At 41.5% G+C, this 19690-nt stretch overlaps 1 protein-coding gene across 3 annotated transcripts in view; it reads right to left on the bottom strand.

Moving 5' to 3' along the window:
- Positions 1 to 19690, bottom strand: part of LOC139934334 (chloride channel protein C-like) — a 191558-nt gene that overhangs the window by 76138 nt on the left and 95730 nt on the right. For all 3 annotated transcript variants that reach the window (XM_071928511.1, XM_071928512.1, XM_071928513.1), the window contains 2 exons: positions 18076 to 18319; positions 7484 to 7678 (listed from right to left, as the gene is read on the bottom strand). In XM_071928511.1, the coding sequence (XP_071784612.1) occupies positions 7484 to 7678; positions 18076 to 18319 (439 nt within the window). The remainder of the gene's footprint in view (positions 1 to 7483; positions 7679 to 18075; positions 18320 to 19690) is intronic.

Below are 19690 nucleotides of genomic sequence, written 5' to 3'. Positions count from 1 at the left end.
GTGCCCGCACCGTCTTAATTATATTTTATAAATTTGCATGAGATGATGACCCGATGCGGGATTTTAGCCTTAATATGTAAGACAACACTTACAACGCTTTGGAACGCAAGTTCATACTATGGCCCTCCGTGTTGCGTACGCTCGCGTCGAATGCACACCAAACAATCGCTATCAGTAGCACGAAAGTCTATGCGGTACGCGTCATCAGCGCCCGGCGCAAAACACGCACCGACGCGTCTTTTGGTCGGAAAGTGTGTGACAAACATATTTTTTTTATAAAATTCTTTTACTTTCATCGTTTTGGAGAAAGTTCAGAAAGAGGAGAAACAGCAAACAACTAACGGCAGAAAAGGTATCTACATTGTAGCTAATGATCCTACATTGTTTCTTAGACTTTGGTGATTTGTTTACCCTAAAAACACACATTTTCTGTCGTCATTTCTTCACTCGCCCATTGCTTTACACGTGTTTTCGCTTGCGTTTGCACAGATTTTGCCCACGGTTTGGGGTATAAGTCTGGTACCGTCACAATTACGGTATCTGGATGTTGACTTCCATAGGTGCTGTCCGTCTATAGGTTCTTTATGTCTGTGGTTTGGAGCCCCTATCAGCCTAGCCTATAGATCCTTGACAATCAGAGGTGGGGGGGACAGGGCCCAAGTATTGCACTGTGTAAGACCAAACCCTATGTCCTGCCTTGGGCATTAATACTGGGCGCAAAGGATGAAACAACTTTTTGAAGGGTGGGGGATCTACTCTATGCATAGTACATGTATGTCCCCCCTCAAAGTTGGCCCATAAATAGAGCATCTCAAATGCAAAATTTACTCACACAAGTGCTCCATCGTTGACAAATTTGCAAACCCATCAAGGCTGTTGTTTGAGCCACACGCACCAGATTGAAGACACGACCGTACGTGGACTACGCTATACTGTTCTCGCTGTACAATGTACAGCACAAACAATGTATACGTAGTTCGTGTATACACTGCGTGTAGTTTTTGTTTCCAGTTCGCGCACACCGGGCCGGGCACACTACACCAACAGCCTTGAATCAAGGTTATGCAATAGGCAGAGTTCACTAAGCCTAATACTCTATCCAAAATTTAGGAAATAAATTAGGACAAGTTTGTTTCACTTTTCAAACAAAATCCTCCAAATCAAAGGTGATTTGGGAGTTCGCGAAGGCTAAACCTACAATTGCATATTTGCCTCTAGCCACAGGCTTTAACAAGATTTTTGTTTACCACACCACAACAGCGCCCTCAAGAGCCCATACATTCCCTATGCCTGTCCCCATGTGTTGGATAACTCGACATCTATTTCTCGATGTGTGAGTAAAAAAGACACAGCACAGGCCGAACCTGAGCGGGAAGGGGGGGGGGGGGGGGGTTCAACAGGTAAGTATCGTCCCTTCGTGGACTCCTTTGATTTGGGGGAGTTCACTTCAGGGACTCCCTTACCTATTAAACCTACAATTGTTTAGACTGGCACAGAAGAGAAGATGATGGTCCAAAGGGTGAGACATGAAGTAGTAAAAACAACCACTCGGAAAAACCAAAAGCTATTTATAGTCCCTTTGTGTTCTTCAAAACCATGAAACAAGAAAGGAAAGATGGAAATCCTCACCAAGGATTGGAGGCCGGAGGACGACAAAGTTTGAAGGACTGGGGGGGGGGGGGGTAAGCATAAGCGTCCATGTTTTTCCAGTTGATTGAGAGGGCGTCTGATGCCCAAGCCTGAGGATCCCGTCTGGGGGCGCAGTATACCGGTAGCTGGTTGTTTAGGGATGATGCGAATAGATCTACAGTGTATGTGAGGACGATCGAACCTCAGGAAGACTGATTGCACCACTGCCTGGTGGAGAGTCCACTCCGTGGGGGTGACCCTGCCCCTGGACAGGGCAATTGACAAGTCGTTTGCTTTCCCTACAAGGTGGGATGTAGACAAGTGTACATTGTTTGCCTGACACCAGCAGAGGAGGTCCCATGTCTGTACATTAAGGGGTGGGGACCGAGTCCCCCATTGTCGATTGAGGAGGTCCCATGTCTGTACACTAAGGGGTGGGGACTGAGTCCCCCATTGTCGATTGAGGAGGTCCCATGTCTGTACACTAAGGGGCGGGGACCGAGTCCCCTTTGTCAATTGAGGAGGTCCCATGTCTGTACACTAAGGAGTGGGGACCGAGTCCCCCCTTGTCGATTGATGTAAGAGACGACAGTTGAATTGTCGGACATGATGAGGACATGTTTTCCCCCCAATTTGGGAGTGAAGTGTATCAGGGCTTGACTGCCAGTAACTCGAGAGCATTGATGTGTCCCAGCAGTGGTTTATGGTCTCGTATGTGCCCCCCACCCTGAGGGGGATGCATTCATGGTTAGGGTCACGGAAGGTTGAGGTAGGGAAAAAACTCTGCCGCAGCTGATATTTTCCCACTGAAGCCACCAGTTGAAATGTAAGAGAACTTGGGGAAGTATCGGTACCAATAATGACAGGGGGTCTCGTTTTGGATGATTTGGCAAGAAGATGAAGTTGGATTAGGCGCATGCGCATCCTGCACCAGGGAACTAGATCTCCTAGGCTTGCCATTAGTCCCAAGAGGCGTAACCAGGCCAAGGCCAGTGCCACTCTTGCAGAGATGAAGAGGTTTACACACTTCAGGAGGTTGTGAATCCTCTTCTCCGTGGGTGTGGCTATGCCCTGTTGAAGGTCCAGTACAGCCCTGAAAAAAGCTGGGTTCAATGAAGGTGTCAAATGCGACTTCTTTTCGTTGATGATGAATCCCAAATCTCTTGTTAAAGAGAGGGGATCCATCACCCAGTGTGCTTCTGCTTCCGCCTACCACGAACCAATCATCAAGATAGACAAAAATTGTGAACGTTGTATAAAAGTGGGAACTGCAAAAAACTTCATTCCGTCAAAGTCATTCCTCGGGACTCGAAAAAAATGACGGACATCACGTTTAGCCATAGGGGGCCATTTCTTAACCCCTACGATAACCTCAATACGGTCAGCGGAGAGGCGGTCTACAGGGAGGACTGGGAAAGACTGGGCCCTAGACTCAGCTGGGCTTTTGAACAAATGGCGGGCTTCTTGGTCAGGCTCCTCCCCTGAGATATTTAGGACACGAACCATATCCTGAATAACCCGGTGCAGTCTAATGTCGGCTGTGGAAAGCATGACAGAGTCCCCTGATTCTTTGCCTGAAGAAACGCAAACAGGTTGATCTGGGTGAGAAGACTCTCCATCCCCAGAGGGTAAGTGCCTGAAGAATAGCAAACAGGTTGATCTGGGAGAGAAGACTCTCCATCCCCAGGGGGTAAGTGCCTGAAGAATAGCAAACAGGTTGATCTGGGTGAGAAGACTCTCCATCCCCAGGGGGTAAGTGCCTGAAGAATAGCAAACAGGTTGATCTGGGTGAGAAGACTCTCCATCCCCAGGGGGTAAGGGGCCTGTAGCTTCTTTAGCCCTATCTTTGTTAGGCTCGTGGACGAGAATCAGAATTATCAGAGGGAAATTTGACTTCCAAGGTTTACTAAGTCCTCGATAACGTCGACAGACTGCCCGTTTACCATAAAGTGGGAGGGAGCGCCATTGCCACTCTGGTTCAAAACTTGGGTTTTCGTTTTCTGCCAGGAGATAGTGAGGACCAGATTTATAGCCTCGTTCTGAAACGAATAGAGTGTGTTGCTCAGATCCTCGGCGTTGTTGCTGACCATGGCAACGTCATCTGCGTCCATGTCTAAGACCTTTGGCCGATGGTTATCCCTGTGTGGTCGCTCTGTCAAGAATCCTGTCTATAACACGTTAGAAGAGGAAGGTGCCTAGATGCAGCCTTGTCTTACACCAGATCTCGTGGGAAAGCATTCAGAGGTGCTCCTTCCTTGAGGTACATGTACCTTGGCTGAGGTATTGGTGTGAAGATCCTTAATGAGGGTGAGGAGGAGACGGTCCGGAAATCCCGATGCCTTGGAGAGCATTCCAGAGTCAAAACGACAGAGTCAAAAGCAGCCTTCAGGTCGACGTAGGCCACAAACAAAGGTTGTTGTTGGCAGAACTCACGATGCAGCTCAGACAGGATGCAGGAGTGGCAACTGTGAATCCGGATTGCTCAGGGCAACTGTGTTCGACAGGCAGAGGATTCAGACGAGCCAGGAGAACATGGGCAAAGACTTTCCCTGGAACAGAGAGGAGCGTGATGGGACGATGGCTACTGCATTCAGCTTTTTGATGGCTGATATCACCTCCACGAGGGTTCACTGGTCTGGAGGAGGAGTTGTAGGGGGATGTCCAAGTCTGGCACGATGGAGCTGGCAAGTGGTTGAGGGCAGCTTCAAAATGTTCCTTCCATCTGTCTAGTGTCTCCACGTCGGAAAAACAGGAAGAACCATTGATTTTGTTGATGGTCAAACTCCTGATGGATTTTGGGCGGAGTTCTTGGATGACTTTGTAAGCGGATTTGAGGTTTTGGTGGGAGAAGTTGTTGACGGTGCTCATGAAGAGACTCTCAAGGTGAGCTTCCCTGTCCTGAGTCGCCTTAGCTCTCCGAAAGACTCCTTGCATGCGTCTACGCTCTGTGTGTTGGTTGTTAAGCCTGGCTTTTGATTTTTCATCCAGAACTTGGAGAGTTTCCTCAGAGCCAAGGATGATGTTTGAAGCGTTTCTTTTTCCCAATGATTTTCTCGGCTGTTTCGCGAACTGTTTTGGATTGTGACAGAGCATTTGAATGCCAGGTTTTGTCATTGGTGACTCGTTCCTCATACAATGGGGTGGGGGCTTCCTGGAGTGGAATCAAGAGTGATTGCTAGGGATGCGATACGCAGGTGGTGATCTGTGTTTGTAGGGGCTTCAGCTCCTCTGTTGACCCTGTATGATTTTAGAGTGTTCTTGACGAAGAAGTGGTCAAGTTACTTTCGTGCGTGGCCGTCGTTTGAGATCCAGGTGACTCTGTGGATGTTGTGGCGGCGAAACAGCTACCAGTTATTTGTATTTTCTTTGAGGCACGACCCACCATATACACTGTCACATCGTACGACTACTGTGCACACAAGTCATCCGCACTCGTACCACTAACCGCATGCGGAGGCCAGTGGGTCTGTAACTTCTGGGTTTAATGTGTTTCATGAAAAAAAATTCCACTATTGGAAAAAAATGGGGGGGGGGGGCTCTCAGATATGCTAGCATGCAGCTCATGAATATGTATATCTTTCGTCAGACCTATCAAACACAGGATGTGAAGCAAATGAATTATTCATTTTGACGTCCAATCACGCACTTCCCTTATCACGACCTTTGGACCCTATCATGCTGAGCGTCCATGGTGGTGGTGTGATGTAAACATGTCTCGTCTTTCGTGGGCATTATGGTAATGAGTTGACCGTGGGAACTCTTCGCTTATTATAGTAATGAGGTCAGTGGCTTCAACACAGACCCTACAAGGCTGTCGGCCTCACGGCCGACGCAGGCGGATAGTGTACGAGGCATCGTGTCGTGCGATGTGGTTACACACATTTTATGCAACAGTGAATACGGGTGGGTTTTTATACAGCGGCAGTCTTTTTTCGGAGAGAATAATTCGACTGCCTTGAGCAAGGCTAAAAAAGAGCATGTTTTTATAACTTTAAATCTATACAATTGCCAAAAAGCATGAAGTTTCTGGCAACACTGCTCCCCAGTTCAACAAATACCAAAACATTTTTCTGAAATTCCTACAGACCCGTATCTTATCTTTCAAGCCTGGTAGCAAAACTTTCCTAAACATACTACTTTCAAACTTCTGACGAACCTAGCAACCCCCTCTATTTCCCAAATTGACCTTGTTCATAACACCCCTTTTTGAAATATTGGATTCTTCCATTCACAGTTAATTGTGTCAGGTGCATTTTTGAAAAGACCAAGGATGTATATTTACCATATTCAGCTGAGAGGCAGGTCATATATTTGGTCTCCACACAGAGGAGCTCTCAACATTGGGTAACTTTTACTTATGAAAAGAGAAAAATTACATGTAGGTGAAATATATTGCAATTTTCTTATTTTTAATCGTTGCCATGGAAACCAATGTGCGGATGCACAAACTATGCTTTCATTTTACACTTTGGTTGAAGGAATTAACATGTGAAAACAGTAAACAAAATCCATCAAAACAAAATTCATATTTTTTTGTTTCACAAATTTGAAATTAAACACCTTTTTTCCCAAAAAAGCACAAAGTTAGTGGCAGCACTGCTCCCCAGTAGAACAAATACCAAAACTTTTTTTTAAAATTCCTACAGACCAGTATCTTATCTTTCAAGCCTGGAAGAAAACTTTCCTAAATATGCTACTTTTGGACTTCTGACAACTTGAGCAACCCCCTACATTTCCCAAATTGACTTTTCCTCAAAACACCCCTTTTTGAAATAATGGAATCTTCCAATCACAATTAACTAAACTTTTGTCAAATGCATTTTGGGAAAGATTAAGGATGTATACATCCTGAATCCAGCTGAGAGGTAGGTCCACTATTTGGTTTTTACACAGAGAAGCCCTCCCCTCAACTTATACTCATGAAAAGAGCTAAATTAGGTGAAATATGGCAATGCAAAAATTTTGCTTTATTTTTACACTTTGGTTGATGGCCTTCACTTGTGCAAAGTTTAAACGAAATCCATTTTTGAAAGTCTGCTACCACTTCTTTGATTTTTGTGAGCAACCCAGTCTTAAGCGGCCCGGACGCATGCCGTAACGGTTTCACACTCGCATGCTCACTCTTTGACAGATTTTCCCCATAAAACTTGTGTCATACATGTAGATCTGCCTGTTAACCCAAAAGTTTATACTGCTGCTCATATTTTAAAGGGTAATGTTCTATTTTTGTGCTCTTATTGGCCTAAGATTGCACCACAGAGCATCTAGAGTGCAAAAGTTTTCCCGGGGACTTAGGCGGGCCCGGACCCATGGCCGTAAAAGGCTTTGCGTTCTGCTTTATAGTGTGCTCCATCTTTAATAGTTTTGCCCCAACCGACAACCCCCCCCCCCCCCTAAAATTTCTTGTCTTGGTCCAACCTTGGCGATGCTGGTGATGATAGGGATGAATCGCCGTCTGGGCATTATATGCATTAAGTAATATGGATACGGAGCTTTAATTGAGTTGTCTTTTTTAGATACAATAACCATGATAGCATATTGCATCATAGCTTGAAATAGGCACTAAATTCCATTATCTCTAACATTTCCAACTCCCCAGATTGCACAAATGACCATCTACGGCCTAAACAATTTTGGGGACCTAAAGCAGGCCCCAGGACCCCCCCCCCCCCCCCACGCCATAAATGTTTTGACTAATGGTGTCCCCCCCCCCCCCAACCTTTCAAGACAGAAATGACGCCCATGCAATACTGGTAAAACATAACAATATTGGTTACCCCTCATATGAATGTAATTGGGGAAATTTAAAAGGGCAATTGACAATTTCAAGTAACATGAAGTAATGTTTACTTACAATAATAAGGCATGGTTCCATTATCTTCAAAGACTTTTTTTTCCATTTCTTTGAAGCCTTGGAAATAAAGGCTTGCCTTAGTCTTGCGAGCTTTAAGTTGATGAAAACAAACATTCCTCCTAGCAGACCACCAACAACCCCAAGGACTACCGTAGGAAGGAACATGATGATATTAACATCAAGACTGTCCATGACCTGCAAAAGAACCACAGTGATGTTGGTTTCAAATGTTGGTGATAATAGGCCCTCTTGATGTCTTTGGGTTTTCACCCGTTGAATCTAACAAAACTATAGTGTACATGTATATTACCGATAACTTTCATACAAGTTATACTTGTAACTCCCATTAAAGACAGTGCACACTATTGGTAATTGTCAAAGACTACATGTACTCTTCACCATGGTGTATCCCAACATTTGCATAAAATAACAAACCCGTGAAAATTTGAGCTCAATCGGTCATCGAAGTTGCAAGTTTAAAGAAAAAAATACCCTTGTCACATGGAAGTTGTGTGCTTTCAGATGCTCGATTTCAGGACCTCAAATTCTAAATCTGAGGTCTCGAAATCAAATTTGTGAAAAATTACTTCTTTCTCGATGTCACAGAAAAATGCAAATGCCTGGATGTGATATGAATATTCATTCCTTTCCGTCAGAGATACTGCTAACATTTGCTCAAGTTCTCTTTAACTCTGTGTAAATATTCATGAAAGGCTTGGTGCCAGGACCCAACTGGCCATGGTTGTTTGGGGTCAATATTAATTATTCATTATGCGTACTTTTGACCCAGAGGGGATACCCCAACATGAGGAGCAGTGAACCTCAAGTTTAACCTTACAGCTTATTTGCATAATCTTGGGGTAAGTTTATCATAAGAAAGGATCAGGGTGTCGGCTGATAGAGTGTACATAGAAGTGTGTGTGAAGTATATGAGAAAGAATAGTAGGAAGGATTCAGTTGAGTCTCCAGTGGTGAAGAGTGCTGTCATGCCCCGAGTCTTTCCCCGACCTCGGCGGCCATGACCTTCGGTAGTTGTTGGACAAACAGAGAATTGAAGGCAAGGGAAACAAGTTTGTATTTACAAGAAAATATACAGATTTATTTACAATTTACATTAAGTGTGTCTTCACAAAAATAATAAAATAAACGTTGTCCTATCAGTGACTTTCAATAAAGGTTGCCGGTTATTACAATCTTCTCTTTCTCTCTCTCTCTGTGTCTCTTTCGGTTCCTAGCTTATTATCGCTCCCATCACGTCTTCCGAGTCTTCTTTAAGTTTAGATTAGTCTTTGGCACTGGGTCGTATCTCTGCCCGGCCTTCTGTTAGCCCTCAGTTTAGCACATCAACTTCAAGTATGGCGTTTTAACCCTTGCGGGAAAAAACAGGTCGATTTGTCGATCCTGGTTTCTACAGTGGCGGGTCTCTTCAACAAAATTTCGGTGTGTCTCACTCGCCAGAATAAACTGCTTTTGCAAAAACTATGCAACTAAGGCTTGATGACTGTATACTTAGGGCTCTCAATAACCCATAAGCAAAATACAGGAGTTCTCAATAACTCGATCGTCGAGGCTGACAGAGTCCTCTCCTCGGGAATCTCAAAATGCAAAGTCACACACCTAAATTTCTGTTCCCCTTAAATTAACACAAAATAACTTCCCGCTGTAAGATCTCGTGACTTGCACGCATTCCAAACCTTTAACATAAAAGAACTATTGGTCCGATGCCTTCTTGGCCAATCAGAACCTTTAAACTGCCCCAAAAGTTTACTAACCTTTACAGAACTTCAACACAATGAAAAGAAAATGCCAAGCCATGATTGCAGCGCTTTGGCCATAACTATTTAAAACCTTGTTTCTTCCTGTATTATACATAACGGCCAGCAAACTGAGGAAACTTAAGTAATTCTTTAAAAAACTTATATCACTCCGTGACAAGTGCATGCCATTTGTTCTGCTGCTCTGCTGCTAAAATATTTGTTTAGACATAGGTACAAGCTATTCCTTAAAACCAATAATCTTAAGGGTACATTTTCTGCAAGCCAGAGTAAATATTATGCTAGCCGAGTACGGAGGGTTAGATTTAGATTTATTCACCCAATCTTTGACTTTGGCAACAAGGAAGACATGTTGGCCAACCCGATCATCAACCGTAAGTTAAATCCTTTTATTATTATTTTCATGGAAGAACCAAGTGTATAGCTGTGTTGGATTTAAGTGAAAACCTAAGTAAGGTATTAATAGGTTTGAAGTGACGTTGAGCTAATTTGAGCTGAGGTGTCTAGGGACACAGGGAAAGTAACCCACCAAGTATTAAGATCGACGATCTTTAAAGTCACCTCGAAATAGAATTTTTATTTTTTCAAACATAAGAGTATGTTAAGTAACAATAAAACAATTTCTTTTGTAATTTTTTGTCACGATTTATATGTTTAAAAAATAGATAAAGTTGTTTGGGGGGTTGACTCCGCCTACCCCTTTTGTGACGTCAATCGAGGCAGACTTTGCCTTGATGCGTAGAGTAAACACACGTGCAAAGTACATGCAAGTCCAAGTCCAAGTCGAGTTTGCCTTGATTGACGTCACGAACAGTCACATTCCACTCATCAAAACACATATATTAGTGACAAAAGCTTTATTTTGACAAAATACCACTTCCAGGTGACTTTAATGTTGTGTATACATGGTACATATTGGAGTATAAACTCAAACTGAAGTTATTTATGAAGGATGGGTGTACATGTATTATTATAAAATGGCCAAAATTATGGCAAAGTGTGTTTCATATGAATTTTCAGATCGCCTTTATAGGAGTGTGAAGGCGGGCGCAAGAAGGCGCACCCAAGTGTAATTGTCGAAGGTGGTACATCAATAAACCACCCCTGGATGGAGTGGGAGTGAGACAACGATATAAGGGACAGCGTCAAAAATATTTTTATCGGCGGGCCGCGGCCCGCTGCAGCTCTATGCGGCGGCGCCGACCTGTCCCTCTGAGGAGTTTTTGGCTGCGGCGCCGCCGAGGGGTTAGCAACTCATTAAATTTTGCCTATTGTGTGTCTTATCAGCTGGGTAACAATGGACAGAAGAAGCGCGGCGCGCTGCGGCCGGCCGAGGTTGTAAACTGCAGTTAGACCATGGGATGGGTATTGAAAAGGGGCCTATTTTAGGGGTTTCGTGGTCCCCATCTCCGGACCGCATGAAATTTGACCCACAAGGGTTTTCAATGGTACTGAATCAGAAGTTGGTTGTTGCTAAGCTCTAAAACTGCACAGTTCGTGAACAGACCAATTTTTGGGTCATTTTAGGTCAAAAACAGTATTTTTTGATAACGTCTGTATACACTGGGACTATTTACCAATCGTTCACGGCAGTGCAAGAACCTTTTCCAAGTGTTTAATAGGAACAATGTAAATTTTCCCCTTTTCTGTCCAATTAACATGCAAAGGCCTAGAACAAAAACCCATGATTTTTATTGATTGAACATCAAGTACAATGCCATTTGTTTTTTGTTGCTACGACGTGCGTGTGTTAAATTTTTATTATCACACGCGCGGCCGAGTTAGATGTGGGACGCAGACGCACTATTTTGTTCGTATTCCACTCGCGCTTGTGTGATTACTTATAATTTTGTCGAACGAGCCTATGAATCGGCATTCTTTTATTCAGGGGTTTGAAGAAGTACTCTGTATGTTATAATGGTACAGTGTGGGAACGAAACACGATAATGCTTCGAATGACGTCACCCACATCGCAGGCTTCCGAGGATTTTTAGATCACTATTTGTCGCTGTAATTGTTTCTTTTCGGGATTCGGTGCAGGATTTTCGCCAAGCAATAGCAAGTAATTGATTTTCCGTATTTTATTTCATACCTACATACAAAAATTGCGTGGTCCAAAAGTGGGGGCTACGGTTTTGAACAATTCTAGCGATCATCCCATGGTCTAAGTGAACTGAATCAAGAAATTGTATAGAAGGAATAGATGAATAGAGCAAGGCCTGGTCCTTGCGCTTTGATTAAACTGATCATTCTTGTTCCCTAAAAGTGTGTTAATTACTGCAAGATTTTGGACTATAAAAACGATGTTATGAATTTGTAACTGTTTCGTTTAGAATTTTGTAAAGGATCCATGTTCTTACCACGAGATAAAAAGCACAAGTAATGTATAGCATTATTTCCGATACAAATTTAGTTGTTGTTGAACGTTCGTTTGTTCCCGTCTCCCTTTTGGTATCTCATCAGCTGGATACAAAACAATGGACTGGAGAAGTGCGGCGAACTGCGGCCGGCCGTGATTGTAAAAACAGTGATTGTGATAACAGTGGACTGAAATCTTAATGAAACCATGATGAAACATACCGTTCTTGTTCTCCCAAATTATTTTGGAATACATTATTGGCCAACATTTAGGCTCCTCTCTTCCAACACATGTGTAGCAGTACTGAAATATTCCGGACGACTTCTACAGAAATACATGTATTTTTTATTTTTTTGTCCGCTTGTTTGTGTGTCTGGTTCTCTCCCCTACAATGCACTGCGCAGTATGGCTCTCCAGACCTATGTGAGCGACGGCAATTTCGGGGTTTATGTAAACTAAACTGATATCTCCTACAATTGCAGTTGTGCTTAAAAGACTAACTACAAGTTGTTTAATATTGTTATTTTTCTGCATGGAAGTTGGCAAATTGCAAGAACCACCATCTCACTTGTAAATCATGTGGCGGGATACCAACAGGCGGGATACCAACTTCAAGATGAAGTCCTTGGGGTAGCTTTTTTTTTTTTTTCATTCCCTTAATATTTCCCCGTCCCTCAATATTCCCCGTCCCAGGTTTATTTCCTCTTCCCGTTTTTTGTTCATTCCCTTGATATTTTCCCGTCCCTTACACCGCCCATGTTTATTTCCTTGCCCAGGTTTATTTCCTCTTCCCGTTTTTTGTTCATTCCCGTAATATTTTCCCGTCCCTTAATATTTCACCACCCATGTTTATTTCCCGTGCAAGGTTTATTTCCTCTTCCCGTTTTTTTTCCTAATTCCCTTAATATTTTTCCGTCCCTTAATATTTCACGGCCCATGTTTATTTCCCCGTCCAAGGTTTATTTCCTCTTCCCGTTTTTTTTTCCATTCCCTTAATATTTCCCCGTCCCTAATATTTCCCCGTCCATGTTCATTTCCCCGTCCAATGTTTTATTTGTTCTTGGTCTATTAATATCCCCAGGCCCCTAACCCCACCCCAAGGGTTATTTCCCCTTCCCAGTTTCTGTTTTGTCATCCGGGTTGTTCTATTTATCTACCCAACAACTCCTGGCATCAAAGGTAAACAAAATCACAAAATCCCCTTAGATGTGCCGCAATTGTAACTATACTAGGGTTCTTATACAAAATGTTACATTTGTTGTAACTTGATACAAAGTATAACAATGCTTGACATTTTTTGCTTTGTACTCAACATTTTTTGCTTTGTACGCCGCCGACTGCCAATATTTACCACACTTATTGCTGAGAAATAAGCATGGGATAGGGAAAAAAAGGGATGGTGAAATATTAGGGGATAAAAAACTGGGTAGTAGGAAATAACCTTGGGACGAGGAAGGGGGGAAGGGACGGGGAAATACTACGGGACTGAGAAAAACCGGAAGGGGAAATAAACCTGGGACGGGAAATAAACCTGGGGCTTGGAAATAAACCTGGGACTGTGAAATGCTTAGGGATAAAAAACAGGAAAGGGGAATAAACCTAGGACGGGAAATATTAAGGGACAGAGAAAAAACGGGAAACAACCCAGGACGGCGAAATAATTATTACGGGACCGAGGAAAGAAATCTGGAAGTGGAAATAAACCTGGGTGGGGGAAACATCCTGTTACGTGGAACGAGGAAATGCTAAGGGAGAAAAAAAAGGTAGAATAATAAACCTGAGATGGGGAATAAACCTGGGACGGGAAACAGAGAAAAAAACGGGGAAACAACCCATGACAGCGAAATAATTATTACAGGACCAAGAAAACAAACGGGAAGTGGAAATAAACCTGGGATGGGAAAATATATCAAGGGACAGAGAAAAACCGGGGAAACAACCCAGGACGGCGAAATAATTATTACGGGAACAAGAAAACAAACGGGAAGTGGAAATAAACATGGGATGGGAAAATATATCAAGGGACAGAGAAAAACCGGGGAAACAACCCAGGACGGCGAAATAATTATTATGGGAACAAGAAAAAAACGGGAATAGGAAAATAAATCTTGGACGGGAAATAAACCTGGGACAGGGAAATAAAAAAAATTGTCCGCCGCTGCTCACTTGGCCACTCAGCATTGTGCAGCCCTGATACTTTGCCTTGACTTTTGGGGCACCAATGCAATTTTCAAAAATTTCAAAGGGCATCAAGGCAATAATAAAAAGTTGCGAAGGGCACGACGGCAATTTGAAAAAAAAAGAAATTCGAGATGCCAGTAAAAAATAGTTCTTCATTTTTGTCCACTTCAATCGATTGCCTCATAATATACCCAATGTCAATGAATGCACTAACAACTAACCCACAGAAAAAGAAAGCATTCATCCAACTCAACAAAATTAATAAGATAAAGAAAAAATCTTACAATACACAATAAAATAATATCGTTGAGACGCTAAAATTCCCACGTAAACTGCTCCATTTTGACACGATGTTGACAGAATGAATACACATCAGCCATTCCGTGGTATTTGCGCTTCATAGTAAAAAAATTAAAATGGTTATCAGTGAAGTTTTTACATTTATTTTGAAACAAGAACACCTAGTGCTTCTTCTTCTAAAAAGACTTTATACAAATATTCTTTATTGCTTTTGCGACAGCCTTGGGAGTAAAGGGGAAAAGTGTACACAAAAGTCTGAAAAATCCTTGAAATTCAGGTTTCGAAATAAAAATCATGAAACAATAGGTGTTCAGATTTAATCATTATGTATAAACAACAAAGAGTCATTAGTAAGGACAGCCAAAATTAAAAATGCCTTTTTGAAATATTAACTTTTGAAAAATGGGAGTTAATTTTTACCCTCGTTTTACTGTCACCCGAGTCACAAAAAAAATGATTATAGTATTTTTTCTATTATAGACCCTCAACATTTTTTTTCTTCTCTCTCATAATAGTGGTCTTTTCAAAGGGTCTTTCAAGAATTAATTAGTTTTTTTTACCTAGGCCTTCTACTTTGTCACGCGAGTCACGGCAAATGCACTTAATGCACATGGTTAGCAAAAGCTACCAAAGTATTCTGGGGATGATGTCTATGGAATGTTACAAAAGCACCTCCAGCCCACTGGAACATATTACTATGCCCCTGAATTTATAATTTTTTGTTAGAACAAAGAATTATTACAGTGTACAATTATAACTTGGCACACTGTCAGCAGATCATGTTGAACTACATGTACACTGCATACTCCACTGTACAATGTGCTCACGTCTGCATAATTTACCTGCATTTTTTAAATAATACAAGGAATGATAAACTTAAAACAAGAACATTCAAAAATGTTTGATGAAACTGGGTATTTTAAGACAGTATTCTCAAGTAAGATTTGGAGGGGGCATCAATAAAGAAATTACTTAACAGATTTACATGTACTCAGCCTAACACAATCTAATGCTAGAACTTGACACGAAAATTTGTGGTTTCTTATCAACCTACTCTGCCAAGCGCAGTGAGAAAAAAGTCCTTTCCCCTATCACAAAACAATATAATAATTTCTAGTAAGGGTTCTCTCTTTGAGTTTGAGTGGTTCTGAAAAGAACTGGTGGTGTAACAACTCAGCGTTTCGACCAGACAGTGTCGTTAAACCACCAACTCTTATCAGAACCACCCCAACATTACCATGTTTAAGTCAAAGCCTGTTCAGATTATTATTTTTCCTTTAAATGTTGCTTCAGGTGTTTCTTCCTTTGATGAAAAGATTCAATTTCAAGTTCTGAGTGTTCTGAATGAAATAAATTGTTCTTGTTATGCAGTATCCTGTTTAGTTATTGTATATTTTCTCACTTGTCACGAGAGTCACAAACGTCTGTCACGCGAGTCACGTTGCATTTAACAAATTTTCAATTTCTTTAAATCTTTTTATTTTGTACTTTTTATAGTATAATATAGTGCTACTCTTGTACTTGAAAAAAAAGTGATCCGGAACTAAAAAGTTCTTCTGAGTTCTCACGACTGGGCAATGGCATACAGGGATGCAACACCTTTCATTTTTTGGCAGTCACGCGAGTCACATTTTTGGAACTCCTATAAAAACATGATACCTTCACAATTTGTTTTCCTTTTTTATTTTTTATTATAGGGCTCTTCACTAAGTTTATATAAATTGAGTTACATGAGAGCCATGTGTTATATTTTGGAGTATAAATCTTTCAAAAGTTGAAAAACCAGTGAGATTGTCACGCGAGTCACAATGGAATGGATGACATCCATGCGGTGCGCGACGACTATGCTGTACATGGTGTACGTTACATGTACTACCGTATTTTCCTGCTGATAAGACGCGTCTTATCTGACTTTCTAGACCCCATAAACATCGATGCGTCTTATCTTTCGGTGCGCCTTGTCTGCTGACGATTGATTTTTTTTTTGGATGATCACTGCGTGAAATAAAAAATACCTTCATGTCCAGTTCAAATCAACGGTCTTTGTGTGAAGAATCCTTTCTCAATAATGCGGTCAAACAAGGCTATTCAGACACTGAGACCGTATTTTCGTTCGAACAATGCCGCAATCCCCCAGACGGTCCAATTATTCCAACAATGCTGCAACTTTTTTATTCCCCGTGACCGTGCTTTCATTCCACCAATGCCGCAATGCGTCTAGCTTTCAGTCCAACAGGCATCGGCGGTGTACAAAGGTTTTTCTGTGTGGCCGGGTATTCGTTCCGAAAACGATTGACAGTCAATAACTTCATACAGACGTCATTCACCCAACCGCTATTGTGTGGTAAACTTTGAGGGTTTTTATTGTAGAGAACAATGATCTCTGAAGTGTGCTTTAGGCTGAATGTATTTTAAAAGGATGGGGTAATCATTTATTTTTGTATTTGCCTCTTTTTAGACCTTTGTGATTGTTAAGTGCTTTGGGAACTTAACTGTCATCTTATATTATTGTTACAATAAACGTTCAAATCATATTAATATTTATTGCCTCTTTTTAAACGTTTGCTTTAAAAAGTATTTTTGGAATGTAGCATTATCTTACTAGGATATGATTTGTATTTGTTTGTAAGGCCAAATAAAAAATAATACAACACTAGCCCAAAAAATTAGGGCCGAAAACACATTTTATTTTTTTGAATTATTTTATTGCTTCAAAACTTCGGGTAGGAATGGTTGTTAAAATCATGTTTGCCCTTGCATGAAACTTGCCTGTAAAATCAACGATGTCCAAGTTCAGACACGAAAATCTCTCAAAATGACTCAGAAATTTAGCCCAACAACGCAAACGAGGTCTGTAAATTTAGTCACGAAGAGCAGATATCATGCCTATAGTGTGGATGTGGGGGAATTCGACCAAATATAACGGTGGAACTTCGAGCTGGATACGTGTATCTATAATTTAGAGGTAGATTTTCTTTCAAACAATTCATTATTTCTCATTCAGCTAAATAAATAATGCTTCAGCCTACCTGCCATACCCACAGACAAAAAATGTACACAAATCTGTCTGTTCGTTGACTTTGCTACGATCCTTGCCTCTGTGTTGGGGGGCTTTTTTAATCCACTGCATGCACGGTGAGCGGCGCGCTGCAGTCGGCCGCAATCTTTAGAAAATAGGACACTGATCATGGTCCATTGTTATGCATGTTACTCTATGCGCCACCGCACTGGGCCGAGGTTTGTCGGGCCGACGCTGTCCCTAACCAGATTTGAGGGGGAACGTGTACGCCCACCATCACCATCATGATTCGCTGGATGGGCAAGTTTTGAGTATACAGCACAAGAATGAACTGTGAACACACTTAATATAATTCCCCTCGGCCAAGTATTTTATTGTGAGTAAAGTGGAGTGCGTCTCAAGGTGTGGGGCAAAACAACGAAAGGAAGTCGACGAGAAGTTGTTTTAGTTTTGTATTACGACCTATCTTGAAGAACAGTGGTGGGGATATTCATCCTCAGTTTGTAATTTATTTAACATTCTAAAGTTTGTATTGACAAAGTTGAGAATACTGCTGTGTAAACAATTCACTATTTTTCCTTTAATTGTAGAGCCTAAGTGGGGCTAAGGATACTCATTTGGTTTACTCGAGCTCGAGGGAGATGTTTGGATTATAATTAGTTAATGTGCAAGTGTACATATAGATTGATTGGTGCTGGAGTTGTGCAATTGTTTTATAATACATTAGTACCAATGCAAGAAGTTGTCATCCACGTATTATTTATTGTCGTTTGAATTCGGGAAGTGGATCGGTTAACCCTCTGTTCGGACACTCGAAAACTACATTACTTCAGAGGGAGTCGTTTCTCACATTGTTTTATACTGTCAACCTCTCCCCATTACTCGTAGTCAAGTGAGGTTTTATGATAATAATTATTATTACCAAAACTGTCCACTACCTTTAAATAAATTAACTTGCCTTGAAAATGATGTAATTTTGGGACCGGAAAAGACCAAAATCCCCCTGATACTTGAAGTTGTGAAAAGCTGAGTTGAACAAATCAGTAGTGAATGTAGAAATCATACAGCAAAAGAAGACTTGCCAAGAAAGCTTCATACTCCAAAAAGATGATACCTCTTCCATAGCAAACAAAAGGCCACCAACAGGTGCACCAAATGCAGAGGCAACACCAGCGGCTGCACCAGCAGAAATAAAGTTCCTCCTGTAGTAATAAACATATATATCAAGGAGACAACAAATTCAATGTTTGATATTCTGGTGTGAATTTCACTAAAGTCTGATTATTTCTGAATATGAGGGTAAATGATACATGACAATTATATATTGGTTTTTAAGTTCTGTGAAAAAAACACAGACAAATAAGGCTGTGCATTTTCAGGTTATTTTCTTTCGGGTACCCGTTACATTCAGGCCTAAAAATTCACGGCAGCCACGCAAGTGACTTGGGATTTTTTTTAACTAAACTGATGTTTTCTACTTGCAAAGAAAGAAACCCAGACATTTGCAAACTTGAGATTATAGACGATCTGATCTAATAATAATTTCTCATCAACAATTATTTAGATCAGTTGCAGATAGAACTTGCAATGAAAACTTCATGATCTAAAATGTACTTTTAGAATAAAAATATGCAGCGAGATCGTTGGTTTGTTTACCGTCGATTTACAAAGAACATGGAAGATCGAGATCGCGGCAAAATCTTTTTATAAACTTAAAAAATAATCCTTGTTTGGGATTTTACTGCTGTACCTCTCATTTATTGTGTAAAAGATTTTTGATTACTAGCCCTGCGGACTAGTAAAAGAAGAGATTTGGATCACTCACTCGCATATGGTGACCAGACGACAGGCAGACAGGCAGGGCGACAGGCTGACTGCTACTTTCGAACCCTGCGGATTGCTCGACAAAAATGCAAAACCATGGAGGAAGATAGAACCAACACCATTCCAGTACCATTTATTTCATTTCTTTGTTATCGCTTTTTTTTTTTTTTTCCTTGACATCCTAGCGGCTTCACGTTGTAAACATGTACGGCACCGAGTGTCATTTTGATTGCAGCAATCTCAATAAAAAACTTTGTAAACACACGTGTGCAGATAGACTTGACAGTTAGTCCTTTTTAAGTTCAACGTAAGCATTAAGATGCATACATCACGGGCATGGCACACACAAAACACAAGTCAGACTGTTTTTCACGGTCTACGAAACATAGTGAGAATTCAGTTTGAGATCAATCGCTGTACATTCCTGACAAAGTCAAAATCTAGCAGGGGCGTGTGGTTCGGGCCCGCTCATGGGCCCTGGAACATTTTGCATTTTAGATGCATTGTGGTGCAATCTTAGGCCAATAACAGGCATACATGTAAGGAATAAAACAGGATGTAAAGCCTTTAAATGTGAGCAGCAGTGAGCAACCTTTTGGGTTAACAGCATCTTCAGGTGTTGATCTATGACACTTTAGGGCCAAATCTGTCAACAGTGAGAACGCAAATGTGAAACCTTTACAGCAATGGTCCGGGCCCACTTAAAGGCCTGTAAAAATTTTGCATTCTATAGATGCACATTGGTGCAC

The sequence above is a fragment of the Asterias amurensis genome, chromosome 3 (genome assembly GCF_032118995.1).
Source record: "Asterias amurensis chromosome 3, ASM3211899v1".
Classification (NCBI taxonomy): domain Eukaryota; kingdom Metazoa; phylum Echinodermata; class Asteroidea; order Forcipulatida; family Asteriidae; genus Asterias; species Asterias amurensis.
Note: the sequence above shows the minus strand (reverse complement) of the source record. Positions and strands in the feature narration are given on the sequence as shown.